This window comes from Anthonomus grandis, chromosome 1 (assembly GCF_022605725.1).
Source record: "Anthonomus grandis grandis chromosome 1, icAntGran1.3, whole genome shotgun sequence".
Taxonomy (NCBI): Eukaryota; Metazoa; Arthropoda; class Insecta; order Coleoptera; family Curculionidae; genus Anthonomus; species Anthonomus grandis.
Genome location: NC_065546.1, coordinates 130,167 through 147,046, shown reverse-complemented (window position 1 = coordinate 147,046; position 16,880 = coordinate 130,167). Strand labels below are relative to the sequence as shown.

The 16,880-nt window shown below is 31.6% G+C and overlaps 1 protein-coding gene and 1 long non-coding RNA gene across 5 annotated transcripts in view; one reads left to right on the top strand and one right to left on the bottom strand.

Annotated features, from left to right (window-relative positions):
• Positions 1-397: 397 nt before the first annotated feature.
• On the bottom strand, positions 398-4,059 carry LOC126743509 (uncharacterized). Of its 3 annotated transcripts, none has more exons than XR_007662898.1 (3): positions 3,755-4,059; positions 3,019-3,686; positions 398-1,299 (listed from the first exon to the last, which is right to left on the bottom strand). It is a non-coding gene; the product is annotated as an uncharacterized LOC126743509 (long non-coding RNA). The 3 variants fall into 3 exon arrangements; XR_007662895.1 differs by having other exon boundaries at positions 3,019-3,654; positions 3,755-4,057; XR_007662897.1 differs by having other exon boundaries at positions 3,234-3,654; positions 3,755-4,050.
• The window catches only part of LOC126743440 (serine/threonine-protein kinase MARK2-like), a 105,283-nt gene continuing 91,735 nt past the window's right edge, over positions 3,333-16,880 (top strand). Inside the window, exons 1-2 of one of the 2 annotated variants that reach the window (XM_050450636.1) lie at positions 3,333-3,462; positions 13,215-13,327. In XM_050450636.1, the coding sequence (XP_050306593.1) occupies positions 13,277-13,327 (51 nt within the window). In that variant the 5' untranslated portion in view covers positions 3,333-3,462; positions 13,215-13,276. Of the gene's footprint in view, positions 3,512-13,214; positions 13,328-16,880 lie in introns of both variants that reach the window. The other variant, XM_050450627.1, reaches the window with a different exon arrangement.

Sequence of the window (16,880 nt, the reverse complement as noted above, 5' to 3'; positions counted from 1 at the left end):
AACAAGAACCTTCAGGCCTATTTTAAAATTTCTGTAGAATGTCTTCTATTGATTTTCAATCTGTTAAATAAAATGGGTCATCTGATAAGGAAAACTGATACCAATATGAGAAAGGCAATTCCGGTTCAAGAAAGGTTTGCTGTGGCACTTCGATATTTTGCAACTGCGGCGGTAGTTTCAAAAGTCTGTCTTATTTATTCAAATTCTTAGCAGAAACAGTGTCCGAGTGTGTTTTTGAAGTATGCGATGCTTTAATTATTATTCTTAAAGGTCAAATAAAGGTAAGTACTTACATAATATTTTGGAAATATTTTTTTTAGACTTAAGTAAAAATACAGGGAGTTAAAATACATCTAAGATTCAAGGTCACAACGGGTAAAATGTTTATATTGTGACATAGAAAATTACATCATTGAAAATTTTATAACTGCTTAAATAGCATGAGTTTTCTCTATATGTATACTAAAAGTTTAATGGTAAATGTGTTGTTGTTATTCACATTTTTGCATAATGTATATTCTCCTATATCCCCGAATTAAATTTAACATAAATCAATATTTTTTTTCTGAATAATATCAAAACCTAAACATAAAAAGTAACTGACTACCCAACTATAAAGGTGAAAATGGCGGTACGGGAATAAAGGTATTAGGTTGTCCATTCTGAGATTTAGCAGGCTCCATGGTTGTAATTGATGGTGATGCAGCTTGATACTGATTTTCGTACTGATTAGGGCTTGGTTGCAAGATGTTCTGCCCTGGAGATGGCTGAGAGGTATAGGAATTTGCAGGTGATGAATGGTTTACTGCCGAAAAAGGGTACGCATGCTGTTGATTGCCATAGGAAGGATACTGTTCAGGAGTTGTATTATTACAACGAGATAAATTGTGAGATCGCTGATCCATATGTCTCATAGTAGCACGAAATAGCAAATTATCAATCTCATTCATAGCTATCGCTCTTTCAACTTCATCCAACGCTTCTAACTTCTGAGCGACCAACTGCCAAAACAGCGACGTTTGGCTGATTGTTGGCTTTTCGCTACTTACAGAAGTTTTTAAAATTTTATATGCTTCATTCATACGCTCTTGTACTACATCCACTGCTTTTCTTTTAGATTTTCTTTATTTGCCGGTGACTTGAATTGTTTTTTTTTGCGGAATAATTGCTTGGATCTTCCGCTGCATTTGCACTACCAGTATCTGTGGGAATGTTGATTTCCGTACTTGCGTCCCCAAATACGTCTTGAGAGGCTTCCTCTAAGATTTCATTTTCATCGTCTGCTGTTACATCCAACTCCTAAAAAAAATAATATATTTTTACGTTTGTTCCAGATGTCAAAAACTTCACAAGAATGGAAACAAATAGCAGAACAGCTTGATGCAAAATGGAATTTACCCCACTGTCTAGGCGCTCTAGACGGGAAACGTATAGTAATCCAATCCCCAATAAAAAGTGGATCAGAATACTACAATTACAAAGGCACTTTCAGTGTAGTTTTAATGGCACTGGTTGATGCTAATTATTATTTCTCATTTGTGGATATTGGATGTCAGGGTCGTATAAGTGACGGTAAAGTGTTTCGCAATGCTGTTTTATTTAAGAAACTTGAAGAAAATTCTTTAAAGATTCCTGAAGACAAACCACTGCGTAATTACACAGAAACATATTTTCCATATGTTTTCGTTGCAGACGATGCCTTTGCTATAGGTCCACAAAATTTTCATAACCTCTGTTCTTTAAATTTTTGTTTAAGTATTCGTTAGATTTTGTTTTCCATAATGCCGGATGACTATTATATATTTCGATAAACCCTGACAGAAATTCTTTTCCCATAAACCGTGTATCAATATTTTCACTCATGTTTGTATTTTATTAAATTGCAAGAGACTAAGTCGTTAAGAAAACTAGGTATGTACGTTTGTGGTTCTGAAATAAATTTATCTTTTGCAAAGTCTGCAGACAAGCCTGTGCAGGATCAAGATCGGCGCGGCGCTCGCACACTAACCTACGTATTTGTCTCGAGACTTTGACCGTTCCAGATAAAGTATGCAGAGAACTCTGCACGTGTGTGGCCGGCTATTGAGCATATAAGTATGTAGATCAGTCTCCTTGAATTTGGCGAAGGCGCAAGGCAATACCTAGGAAAGTGTAAAATTCTAACGAATGTGTTCCGTAGGTGTAAATTAAACTATATATGTACCTAGTTATTGAATTGTTATAAGCTATTAGTAAAAATTTTGTTTAAAATGAACTCGATAAAAAAAATTAACCCTATATTGAGCCCTATAATACAAAGTGACCGCACATAACTTTTAAAATCTAAAATACAATAATAATTTTTTAAATCAAATTATTTAATTAGTCCTAAATTGTTAATATTATCAGAAAAAATTCCACCTGAATAAACTCGAAGTTTATAACTAAATTTTAAATTTGCCCAAAAAAAATCACTGAAGCAAACAAGTTTACGCAGTCGCGCCACGGCTTGTGAAGTGTGAACCCTCTTCTTCGTGACGTCATTGAATCTAAATAAGCAACGACATGCGCACAAATTTGTTCTTCTGTTTATTTTATGAATTTGTATCCCCGGCGAGGCGCACCGCATGTCGATTATTATTGCGTTGGTATGCCGAGTAAAGCGAAGTTGCCACTACTTCTTGTTTTTCCAGAAAATTTCAAAATGCTAACATTTCATAGATGTTCCTTTAGGTAATAGTTTAAAGTGTTTTAAACTTATTAAAATTTTATTAATTTTTTTTCTTTAACAAGACTCAGGATAGCCCTGGCAAACCGCAAAACTCCTTTGGTGAAAAGGAGACTAGCTAGTCATTAAGATGCGTAGTCTTCCCGCCATTTATGTTTACATTTTTGAACTTGTCACTGGAGTCTTGTCCCCTCTCAAATATGTAAATGTCGAAAAATATTAATACACGTCACCAGCCATAATTTTAATATATTTTAATATTAATAAAATAATAATTTTATTATTATTAATATTTTGAATAATATCCTTACATTATTTATTTAATCGCTCAAACAGTGCCACCAGTCAAAGGCATTAAAGTAAAATTTATTTAAAAATATTCTCAGGAACAAAAAAACCATTTTGGAAAAATATCGTTTTTGCTCTCTTGACATATTATATGTCAGTCAGAAAGAGGGACATTGTCATTAACTTATTACATAATAACATTTTAATTATTTATTATGGTAAAATTATTAAAATTTACTTGTTTAACAATCGCTACCCGACTTGCAACATGCAACATGTAGAACTGTAATTTTTTTTTACCACAAGTCCACGCCCGAAAACAGCGAAAGCACTTTTATTTTGTATCACACTTTGACATTTCGAGTATCGGTGATTCAGTCCCGGGCCACGAGTCAACGAGCCGGCAACGTCGCAAAATTCTGTTCGTCCAGCCATCTTGTGAAACTCTGAAAGTATGCTTTTTTGAGGTGTGTGTTAATTTTTAGGCATAATATAGTGAAAAGGACTGTTTTATGGGTGAGTTGAATAGTTTCCACACGTGTGCCCGTGATTTATCGTGAGTCTCGCGAAGTTTTCCAGCCACAATCGTGAAATATCAGGCCGAAAAGTGTGCTCCTGTCAGAGCAGCTTTCACTTGGCCCGTAAATATATAGAAATATCTAAAATTGACTAAATTAGCGCAAGAGGAAACCTGAAACGTAACGTTTTTTCATCAGATTGTAATATTTTAATCACTGATGTCTGTTAGATGGCACATACTTCAGTTTTTTCGGAAATCCTGTAGAGGTCAACTTGGTGCCTTATTTATATACCTTCAGACCATATACCTTATTAGGAACCGTTTTTTAAAGTTATTCACAGTTCTCTTTCTCATAGAATATCTATATTCCACTCATAAGTTGTGATTTTAATCTATTTACACAAATTTAAGATTTTTTAAGTAGTCAAAGATGTTCTTTCATAGCACAGGTAAAACCTGCACAGGTATTTGTCAAGATAAGGTATTGTAGTACTGTTGTATTCTGATAAATGAGTCATCAAGCACAGTAGTTTCTTCCTAAGGTCATTAATTTTTACCTGAAATATCATTATTCAATTTGTGTTATGAATTTAGATAATCACTGTTTTGATGGTGTATTGATTGTTTTATTTATTTTTCTTTGGTTTCATTATTCATTAGTCATTCAGTACTAATCTAAATTTTGACATTTTATTTAAGTGGTTTGCTTAGCAAAATAACAAAACATGAGAAATAATAACTGAGCTGGACAAAGACAAATAAACATCTGTCCTCCCATATGTCAATAGATACTTTTTGTGTAATGCTCCATAGACTAGTTCATTTTTTTTTTTACCTAACTTACATAACTACTGTTACAAACAGCTGTGTAACTTATATTCTTTTCTTAACTAATCTTTTCATTTACTACATAAATTTGTTGTATTGACAACCTTATAGTATCTATACTCATAATATAAACTCCTGGACAAAATTATCGCACCACTAATTATTTTGTCATGAAAATTTAAATAAAAATAAATATGAGTTAAAACAGTTATAATATCTTTTCTCGTATAAAAAGCAGAACTGGACAAAAACTATGTTTATGCTTTATTATGGAACATGCTGCTCGTGAGGAGTGAGAATACATCTGCAGGAAAGTTTTCATAATTTGATACAAGGAATGCTGCGAAGACTTCAAGAGGTCATTGCAGCTAGAGGTGGCAATACACATTATTAAGAATTCATTATGGGTCTATTGTTTTATTTTTGTATCAAAATTGAAGTTAGTGAAAATTGATGTTTTTGCCTTGTATTGAATTTAGTTACTTAAATCTCGTTTTGTTAAATAGAATATAATTGTTTTTGTTAATTAATAATGCATAATTAACAATGCTTATAAGTTTGCTTATTTTTTTATCTTTATTAAAAAAAAAAATCTCAAAAAATCAAGTGGTGCGATAATTTTGTCCAGGAGTTTAAATCCAGTTATAGAATATATCTCAAGGACAATGTTATTTTTCTCTAAATATTCTCTGTATAATGAATATCTATCAGGGCTGTAGAGAGAATATTTCAGGATTAGAGGAAATCTTCCATGAGAACTCCTTCATTTCTTTAAATCAATAAAAATATGTATAGTTGTTAAAAATCCTGAGATCAATATAAAAAAAAAGTGTAGAAAGAATTTTTGAGACATAAAAAAGTATGTTACAGAGCTCTAGTAGAATTATAATTTACTAAATTTTTTAGTTTATTGTACCAAATATATAATACAGGTTAGTCGTCAAGTACAGAATAAATTCAATCTCATATATTTTTTTTTAAATGCATGGTGTCTCAGAAAAGTTTAGCTAAAAAATTTTGTTTTTCCAACTTGCAACCAGTGTTGCCAGGTTAAAATCACCGCAAGAGGTAGGTTTATCATCAAAAAAGTGGTAGATTCAAAGATAAAACGGCAAATTTATTTTTGTATTCAAGACAAAAAATATAGTTATGATTAATAAACATTTTATTGTCAAAAATAAATACCAAACAAAAGTTTGCTAAAGTCGCCACCGTCTAAGACTTCATGACTGGGAAAACTAATTTAACATTTATACTATATGTATATTTTCTGTGAGTCAAGAAATGTTAAAAACAAACTGACATAACATAATACATGCCAAATCATAAAATATTAGGCGGTAAAGAATTTTCATTCCTACATATTAATAATCTGACTAAAAGTCCATATTTAATTCAGTCTGAATCAGAAAGGTAATCGATTTTTTTGTACATATTATTATTATGATATGACAACAATCCTTGACTAATGTTTTAGTTAAAGCATTAACTGCTGCCTATATATTCCATAGATAAGGTATAACTGATGTATTCTTTCTAATCTAAAGCATCAGACCAATCAAATACTGTTAGTGGGTAGTTTGTTCTTTTGTTTTGTTTTTAATAAATTAATTTGTGAAAATGTCCTTTCTGCATCTGCAGATAAATGAGCAAAATTTGATAGCAGAAGGTATACCTCGATATATATATCTAGGTACCTCGGACTATGAGCGTACTGCTCAACTTGAATATCAAAATTGAAATACTGATCTAAAATGGCATCTTTTGGGATGAATGGCATCTATTCAAGCCGTAGATGCTTTGGAAAAATCAGAATTTCTTAGCATTATTTGTTTTCATTATCAATTTTTTGGAAATCATTATCTGCTACTAAGTTTGGAAAATTTATTAATAAAGGTATATCTTATGGATTCTCATTCCCATGTGCCTTCAAGAATAACACGTTTTTCAATATTATGTCATCAAAATTATATCATAGTCATCAATATGTAATAATTAAAAAATTATATTTTTTTGACATTTTACGTTCCTCATTGTTAGCTCTGTTATAAACTCACTAAAAGCTTAAACTAAAAAACGTTAACATATATTTAAAAAGACCGACAATTTGTATATTAAACTATTGACTATTTGTTATGTGCGAAGACGATTTTTTTAAGACATGGGGAAATAACTGAAACGTAATAACTAATATTTATTATTTTTTGTCTATTTTTTTGTAAATTAATTTGAAGATATGAGTAAAAGATTTAACGATGTATATAAACAGCTTTGCGGTAGACCGATAACTAAATCATGAAAACGGTAGATATACCGCAAAAACGGTAGACCTGGCATCGCTGCTTGCAACGCAATTTTTTTATTGCATTTTTGGATTTTCCTTGCAATTTAAATAAGAATAGAGAGGTAAATGGAATACCTAATTTGATGAGTTACAAGGATAATAATTTCTTGGGATGTGAGGAAATTGCAGAGGATTTTGCTCCATTTTTTTTCCACTGTATATGAACAGAGTCACCCAAATAATCTTAATGCTTGCGAGCAGACTAGAACTTGAATTGGTATTTATGCTAAAGCCAAAGCTAAGTTCAGGTCCGGATAGTGTTTCCAATTATTTTTTGTGAAAATGTGTTTGTACTATTTCTTACTCCTCTTTTTATTATACATATTTAAAAGATCTTTGGTTACAGCAGCTTTTCTGATTCTATGGAATCACAGCTTTGTGGTTTCAATATTTAAAGCTGGTGATAACAATGAAATAATGAATTATAGAAGTGTGAGTATGAGAGTGAGTGTAGAAAGATTGGTAAAAACTAGGATGATGGAATTTCTGAAACGGCATAATGTTCTTAACCATCAGCAATTTGGATTCCGGACGAAACTGGGTACATCTGCTGCTATTTTCAATTTTTTGGAGAGTCTGTACATGGGGTTGAACGCTGGGGAGAGTGCGGCGGCGGTGTTCTGTGACTTATCTAAGGCGTTTGACTGTGTGAGTCACAGAATACTGCTGCAGAAGCTAGAAACCTATGGATTCAGAGGAGTTGCTCTCGACTGGTTTCATTCTTACCTATCTGGAAGAACACAAAGGGTATTCTTTGACAATGATATGTCATCCCGTCTGGATGTGGATGCTGGTGTACCCCAGGGTTCTGTTCTTGGACCAATATTGTTCCTGCTATATGTCAATGATATCTCTCAAATTCCAATTAGAGGCAAATTTACTATCTTTGCGGATGATACAACATTACTTTGGCATGACACTGACACCAAGAGATTAAGGAATATCATTGATGAAGATTTAATTCTTGTAAAGTCATGGTGTGAATCTAATAGATTAACTTTTAATATTTCTAAGACAAATATTTTAACTTTTAAATGTAAACTGGGAACTGTCACTTTGCAAAATGAAACAATAAGTCCTTCTGAAACATGCAAATTTTTGGGCCTGACGATTGATAAGCAATTAAAATTTGAAAATCATATCTCCTCTTTAATAGGGAAGTTATCATCCAACTGTTATGCTAACACAGTAGAGAGTAATAACACATTCTCTGGGACTTGATGTTTTTTTTTTTTTTATGGTAAACACAGGCAAAGAGAGGATTTATTTTAGGATTTATTTTTTTTAGAGGATTTTTTTTTTTAATAAGAGGAAAGTCCTATGTCACTCTTGGAGTGGTGCTTGCGCGAAGATATTTGTGGGCCAAAATTGCCTACAATGCTCTTATTGAGTCTCATCTAAGATACGGTATTGTGTTTTGGGGTGTATGCTCTCAGTATTTGTTCAGCTCTTTACGCTACATGTGTGCAGCTCCCTTTCGTAGCCCCTGTAGGCCATTATTTTTAAAACACTCTGTTCTGACATTGCCATGCCTTTTTATTTTAGAGACTGTTTGTCTTATCCACAAAAAATATCGCCATCAGCTTGGCTCCCCTCCTCGGGTTACAATCTCCGAACAACCTTCTCTTTACCTCTGCCTATCTCAAAAAGTGAGGAGATTAAGTCCTCTTTTGTGTACGGGGGCAGAAGGCTTTTTAACCACCTACCCCTTTATATAAGGCTAATAAATTGTGAAAAATGTTTTAGGAAAAATATAAAGAAACTTTTGCTTGCTAAAGCATTTTATTCTCTAGACAAGTTTTTAAATACAATTTTTTGACAGTGAAGAGTTTTGCGCAGCTTAATGTGAATTCTTACTACCCTTTCTTTGGGTGTGTTCTATATTCTATGTATGTAAGAATTGTTAAAATTTTTATATTTTTATAAAAGATTATGTTGTCAACTATCTTTAAGGTTTTATATAATGCCTTGTTAACAACAGATGATGTTACGTAACAATAAAGCTATTTTTGACTTTGACTATACAATCTGCAATCCCAAAGCTTTTGGATGGTCTTATCTATGATCAGTTGTGTTTTCATTGTAAGGAGTTATTGGTGGGTGATCAACATGGGTTCACATCTGAAAAATCAACATTGACAAATTTGCTGATATTTTATCAGGATTTGCTAACAGCCTTGGGATCAGGTGAATGTCATCTACACTGACTTCTTCAAGGTTTTTGATAGAGTTAATCATGGCATATTACTAGGGAAATTGGAACTGTTTGGTTTTCCTGGGAGATTAATGGCTTGGTTTTCTGATTTCTTGTCGGGAAGGACCCAGCAAGTTTGCATTGGTAATGCTAGGTCAGGCAACATTGTTGTCTACTCTGGGGTTCCACAGCATGTCCTTTCCTGTTTGATATAATTATAAATGATATTGCTGCTATTTTGAAAATAGTAACTTCTTGATATTTGCAGATGATGTTAAATTTTATAGACAAATATCAGATGCCTTTGATCAGGTTAGGTTGCAGCAGTATTTAAAGAAATTGTATGTATGGTGTATTAATAATAATTTATCTTTAAACATAAGCAAGAGTAATATTATAAGTTTTTCAAGGAAATTAAGAGAAATGATTTATCTTATAATGTTGCTGGCCATTGAGAAGGACCTTGGGATATACTTTGATGAACAACTAACCTTTAATACACCTTTTAATAATATAATCCTAAAGTTGTCCAGTGTTCTTGGTATTGTGCTTCGGAAGTGCAGGGATTTCTCAATGGAGACCTGCAAGAAAGTTTATATCTGGTTTGGTCACTATTTAACATGAACAGCTGCTTAGCCATGGAACAGGTTCAGAACAAGTTTGTTAGATTTTGTTTGTTCAAGCTGATTAAAATATGAGAATTCTAATAATCATTTGGAGATGCTAAATCTAAAAACTTTGAAACAAAGTCCTGTCGCCCATTATTTGTTAGGCTGGGCATACACACTGTCTTCTCCCTCTACATTCAGGAGGTGGCCTGCTTACTTTTTGCAAATTGCTTTAAATTTATAACCCCAAATCCAAGATACTTAACGCGTCAAGTGAACGATCTAAATCTTCCAAATCCCTCCACCACATTAACTAAAAAATCTATTTTCTACGAGGGATTCAAAATTTTCAATCGTTTACCAGGTGGAGTCAGCGAGGCAACATGTATTGATACTTTTAAACGTAAATTGAAAATACTTTTGACCGAAAAATGTTACTATTCACTGGATGAATACTACGTCGACACATTCTAATTTTCCCTAAGTGTAGGTTTACATCAGTATTTGAATTGTTTGTATGGTTAGAATTCTTTGCTGTCTAATACTTGAGGGGAGAATTATGGAATTTACCTTACTTTTTATGTATTTTTTTTTGCTGTTCTGATGTATTGTTTTCTGATGTTTGTTTTAGAACTCGAGTGTGTATGGGGTGTAGTGGTAGTAACTTAAGGTAGCTTTGTTTAGAACAATTTTTCTTTGTTAATAACAATAAAGCATGTTTTTTTTTTTTTTTTTTTTTTTTTTTTAAAGGCGTTTACATTCGGATCTAATTTTTATATTCAAGTTGTTAAATGATCATATAATCTTTTTTTTGTAAGAAAAACCCATAAGAGAGTAATTAGAAAAGTAATTGATCATTTTACACAAATCTCATGACCAGATGGTTTACCAAGCTGATACCAGTTGGCATTAAAGGTACCAATTATAATTTATCAAAGAGGTATATGGAAGATAGATTTCCATTTATTAAAGTGGACAAGCTGAATAGTAGTCTTTGGTCTATTGCCTATAAGTTGCCTATACTGATATAGTCTAGTGTACTGCTATGTCTTAATAGATTAAGTAGAAAGAGATGTCATTAATAATTAATATAGAGTAAAACTAGACTGTAAAATGTAATCAAACAATTGATAAAAATAAAATAAACAGGATAAAAAATGAAATAAAATAATAAATTAATCAAAAAAAAAAACAATAAACTTATATAAGACTTCAAGTAAAAGTTGTTATTATAATATATCTATATATACAAAAGTAGTTAAACATGAATATAAGTAAATTTAGTTTATATTACATTATATTTTTAACATTAGGAAAAGGTTGATTTATGAGTCACATCTTATCACTATAAAATTTTTCAAGAGAATAATATGCCTTGTTTATCAACAGTTTTTTAACATGTCTATTGAAGTTATTATTATTTTCTATATTTTTAATTTCCCAAGGCAAGTCGTAATACAATTTTATGGTTTCATAAAAAATTAACTTTTTTCAATTCTAAGGTATTAGGTACTGTTAAATCTTGTCACTCTTGCGTCATAATTAACAGAAGTTTAATTTAATACTTTTAACAGATTTTCTTTTCTGAATTCGTTCAATTTCTTAATCGATGATGATAATCCCAATGAACCCATTATTATTGCACTTTACTAACTTAAATTCGATTATGATCTTTATCTAGAGCCTTGGAAAAATTTGTACATACAGCTGAGATGTTTCATGAACAAGAGCTTTTTCTGCTTTTTTGCTGCTTGTTTTTTTAACAGTTTTAAATATGTATTGGATTTATATAGGTACTTGTACAAATAAATGTTAATTAAACATTTGTATTAAATCTCTTTTGGAGTGCAGTAAAAGAATGCTCCTTTGGAATAACCACTTGACTAATGGCCATTAAATATGCATTTACCACATTTTTAATGTATATAATTTTCTTGATTAAAACCTGTTGAGAAATTCATTCCAATGATGGCAAGTTGATGAGTCCATTTCATTTACTTAAGTAGAAAGTGACAGTGAAAAAAAACCTGATCAAACACAGAATATCATCACTGGTTCTGTTATTTGCTATGAAAGTTTATGCTATGAAAGTGTCATGTTTGGTTTTTTTGGCTTGCTCAGGTCATTAATTTAGAAAACTTCCATAGCATATAATTATGTTAAAAATTTATAGCTATTGATATTTTTAAATAATTTTATATGTAAACATTGCAGACACAAATAAGTCCCAGTAATATTACAGACATAAGTATAACATGCTTTGCACTTTATACTTTCTAGTATTACTACATTTCATATAAGGAATATGTTATTGCCGAAATAACATGGCTTTTCTGTTTAATGGCTTAGTCCAAATTTTGATGCATATAATTTGATACTATTATTAGCAACACAATTTCCTATATTATGTGTATTTGTCTAGTAGCACCATTCAGGATATTAAATATTATGTTTATTGGTTTACTTAATAATATAATAAATTGCCCCTGTTGGTAAATATTACCAAACACAACTATATTAATTTCACTTGGCTATGGTTGAATGGTCGGCTTTTGGCCGCCTAAACGTATCGATTTAATTTCATGAATCACCATAAACCTGCTCTCCTACAGCAGTAAGAACACATTGTAGGTTTCTTTACAATCTGCAGGAGCCCACTGGTGACATGTTAAAAATATAATATCCATAAAGGAAGAAATATATTTTATGGAATAAATGAATAAGTATGATCAATATGTTTAAAAGTGGGATAAATTCAAATTCGTTAAATGTTTATTATGTGACAAGTTATGCACGATTAGGCATTAATATAAGTCAATAATATGCTCATGATTGGTCATACCCTCTATCAAATTAGGCCCTCTCTAGGTAATAAAACGTTCTATTCTATTATTGATCTATAATTAAAAAACACATAAATACTTATCAAATTAAAATGAGTTACAATGGAATTTTACTTAATATTTAATAATTTTTGCCATTATTCATTGCCAAGTTCAGACTGGCACAAGAAACTTGTTACTTTATTTTAACTGCTTTTACAGTAACATCTTGGACTTATATTTAGCACCTTTTACTAATAAACTAAATTAACCAATCATTTTAACTGTGTATGATTTAATTTGTATTATTCATAAATTATATATCAGTCTCTCTTAACAGGTGTTATATAGACAGATCAATGTAGCCCGCGGGTTAGTACACCTTATGTATTTTTAGAACTTCAATATTCTTTTAATAATACACTCATATACTCTGTCGCTGACCTACTTAGTTCTATAATAGATTTTCCCATGTAAGAACAAAAGCGGGCTTAAATTTGTTAAATATTTTATTATTTATTGAACAATCAAGTTTTATAATATTACTATAGGATGACAAAAAATGGTGAAGGCGCAAGAATATTAATTAAAATTTGTAGTCAAGTGAGATCCTAAGTTTATATTATTTAACCTCTCAATAGATTTGCGCAAAACATTTAAATATCTATGAAGTCACTATAATAAGCAATGAGGCTGACAGCTGTTTGAACATCCATTATTAATAAACTACTAAATTTTTATTATAGATTATCATTGAATCATTCCAATAATGACGGATGTATGAGTAAGTAATGTGGTTATAAATGAACTTCATTATTCCGTTAGCGGTTCCTACTTTTAATTTTTTATAAAATGATGCATGTGCATTTAATTTAAAATAAATGAACAATATTTTTATTACAGGTAATGTGAAGTACTGGGCGCGACCGCTCCTTTAACATCATCTACGGCCCAGTCGGCTCGACATGTCGACAGCCATGCGATCAACCCTACAGACCGTTCCTGAAAGCTTGGAGGTAATTCTAGGTCACTTTCATCCATGTCATAACTATGTTATATACACCCAGTTCCAAATTCTGAGCATGACATAAAATTTTATTTGGGGCCTTGACAACTGATTTAAAAGATTCTTGTAAAATTTTTTATACAAATTAAAGATCAGCACTTTTTGTCTTGATCGTATCCATATTGTGATGTATTCCCCCAGTTAACAAAAAAGTTAACTTTATAAAAGTTTAATTTATGTTGATTATTAGAGAGTTTATCTTTTATATTTTTGCTTTATCTATGAGGTTTTAATAAAATAGAGCTGGAACCTCTAAAATTCATGCTGCTAGTTGTACATCTCTCCAAGGAAAAAGTAAAGTTTTGAACAGATAACGCAACATAATTATGTAACCCATCAGAATAAAATAGATGCGATAAATTTGTTTTTAACAGAAATATATCTATAAACTAAAATCTAACCAATGAAAGTGAAGTTACAGTTACAAGATATTGTCCCACATTTTTTTCATAAATATAAAAAAACCAGTTTCAATAAACTGGGAAGGAAATTACCTCAGTTGTTATTACACCACTATATATAAGATCACAAAACAAGAATTTATTGTAAGATATGTGTCCTATGTATTAAATTTGATAGGAATTGTGTTGGGTTTTTATGGGACTAGAGGAAAGTTGCCTATTATCGGATACTTTTTATCTTTTAATTAACAAAAAATACCTACATACCACATAAATTAGTTGCATGTTAAAAACGGTTAGGATGATATATGTTCTTTCATTATATGACACGAAATAGCTCTAACTGGCTGTAACTTTCACAAAAGTTTAAAAAAAATATAACAGTGCATAAATTATTATTTTGAAATTGGGTTCCTTATAACGGATAGTAGGTGCTCCTAATATCGTATATATCCGACATTCGGAACTTAAACGTTTAAAATAAAAAGCATAAGTATTTGTTTAGATTTTTATTAATATTAAATTGAAAATATGTTCAAAAACCTTAAAGATAATCTAAGCACATCTCACAAATAAACCATAGATTTTTGTCAGTTCCTGCACATTCTTCATGGCACCAACGAAACCATTGATTGCATCTGATCCACTTTTCCCCTGCTCTGTCCTCTGAATAAAAATTATTGCAATACAGACACTCGGCGTCTTCGGCATCTCTGTCCATATCATCATCACTGTCTACTAACTGCAATCCAGTATCAGTGTCAGTGTCATCATCACTGGATGAGGTGAGAGGTTTTTTTAGCTTCTTTTGTGCTTCTGTTTTGACCCTTAAGTGCAGTGTTAATCGGAACTGTTTTTAATTTTATTTTGTTTAAAGCTTCTTCCAGTTCTGATTTGTAAGGCGATCCAGTTATAAACGCAGTAGTGCCACGTCTTCCTCGCTTATTCGTAGATCCGGACGTGTACGAGCAACTAGGCATAGGGCTGATATCTGTCTGTTTCACCAACTTTCTGTTTGTAGAAAGTCAAGAAAGTCAAGCTATTTATTAAGGGTTTTGTGGGGATAGCATCCAATAACACCTCTACAAAAGGATAAAGCGCTCCAAAAAATTTTGGTCGTGACGTCACACGTTTGGGCCATGCACTTCAGGTTGATTTTCGCGTGAATTCAGCTGTTGACGCTGCCGTTGTTCGTCCACGAAAGGCTGCCTGCAACGCTGCCAGACTTTGCAGATTGCCGTGAACGTTAGAATGATGTATTACTATCTTAAAATAATTAAATCTATATCTTTAACTGCTCTTACTTTACAATTTAGTTAAAAAAAAGAGTGCATCCTTATTTCTCTTTTTATAATTTAAACTTCTATTTTTTCAAATTTTATCATTTATCTTGTTACTTGCCAATAGTTCTTTCTATATAAATCTGACAACGGCGCATCTACTAGTTGTGCCATCTGATGAAACGAGAGGTTAGGTTGTTTATATTTATGTTCTGTGGTTGCCGGTATTTCTGACGGGATCCGCAGTAAACATTAGCTCATTTTTGTGTTTTTTTCTAAAATCGGAACTGTTTATTTCCGCGAAACCTGTATGTTATATTTATGCAAACTCTTTGCGTACTTTTAAATCGCAAAATCGTAATTTCGGACTAGAAAAATCCTCGGAAAAACCGGTTCACGGTCGCGGTTTTATTTGTTTATATCAGACTTTAATACTTTAGTTCGTGTTTAATTTAATGTTTTTCTCCTAGTTCGGCTTGTAGTTAATACCAGAGTGTAAATATGCCTCAAAAGTGTTATGTTCCGGGTTGTAACGAAAACTATAAAAACGGACCTAAAGTGCATGTCTTCGGTTTTCCTAAGAATATATCTAAATCTAAGGGGAAAATGGGTAAAAGCCATACACAGAGATGACTTTGAGCCCACAAACAACACCAAAGTATGTGAACCTCATTTTCCTGAAGGTAGTATAATAAAGAGTACTTTATTATACGTTTTATTATACATATTAAGTTCAAGATTCCAACAGTTACTAAAACCACGGCTGAAACTTTTGAAACTTTTTTATATAGCGAGCCAGTTTGTGTTTTAACATCAAAATTTAAAACTCCATATACTTCCCATAGTTTAGATGATTTATATGCAATACTTGAAGCAATAGACCTTACTATTATTACCCTGCCTTTCGAGGAAAATGTTACCAATAATGACAACCCCGACTGTGACTTAAATCCAAATACTGCTACCGAGACTGCTACCAATACACTTGGCAATACTCGATCATATTCTCAATCATGCCAAACCATCAAATGACATAAATAAAATGAAACGTGATCGATTTTGTGTCAAACATACTAAAAAGTTTTAAAAACATTGAACACAACAAAATAGTGCATTCTTTAGATTTTATTTGTGAACAATTAGCTTTCCTTACAACTGCAAAGGAAAGGTACAGATATTCAAGTAGTACAGTAATTTTGACTTCTATAATCTATACTATTAGTCCTCATGCATACAAGTATTTAAGAGATTATGGATCCCTAATTTTACCACATCCTCTAACTATAATAGGTATTTGTAACAAACACATGACCGATCCCCACATAGATGAAAAAAAAAATGAGATTGAAAGATTGAAAATTTAGAGGAGTTTGGTTACATAGTTTTGTAATAGTGTGATAATAATGCCATTAACGGGAAAGCCATTAGTCATTTTTCAACTGCAGACCAACTTAGCATTGTTTATCCTCATCCCATAGATAATCAGAGACCATTATTTTATCTATTTGACACAGTTCACTTACTTAAATGTGTATTTAATAATTGGCTTAACTCTAAACCAGACCAAAATTTTATTTTCCTGATTTTGACACCTCGAAGAAAAAATGTGCCTTTTCTACAATTAGAAAATTACATGAACTGGAGTATACCTAAGCTCTTTAAGCTTTTAAAGTCAATATATGTATTTATGTGTATATAATAAAATTTTTTACTACTTGATAGTATAAAAAAAACAAAAAAATACCTAAATACATATGTTGAATTTTGGCGCAGATGTAGGGAGTTGTCTTTGAGTGGGTGTTGATACTCTCACGAGATGTGT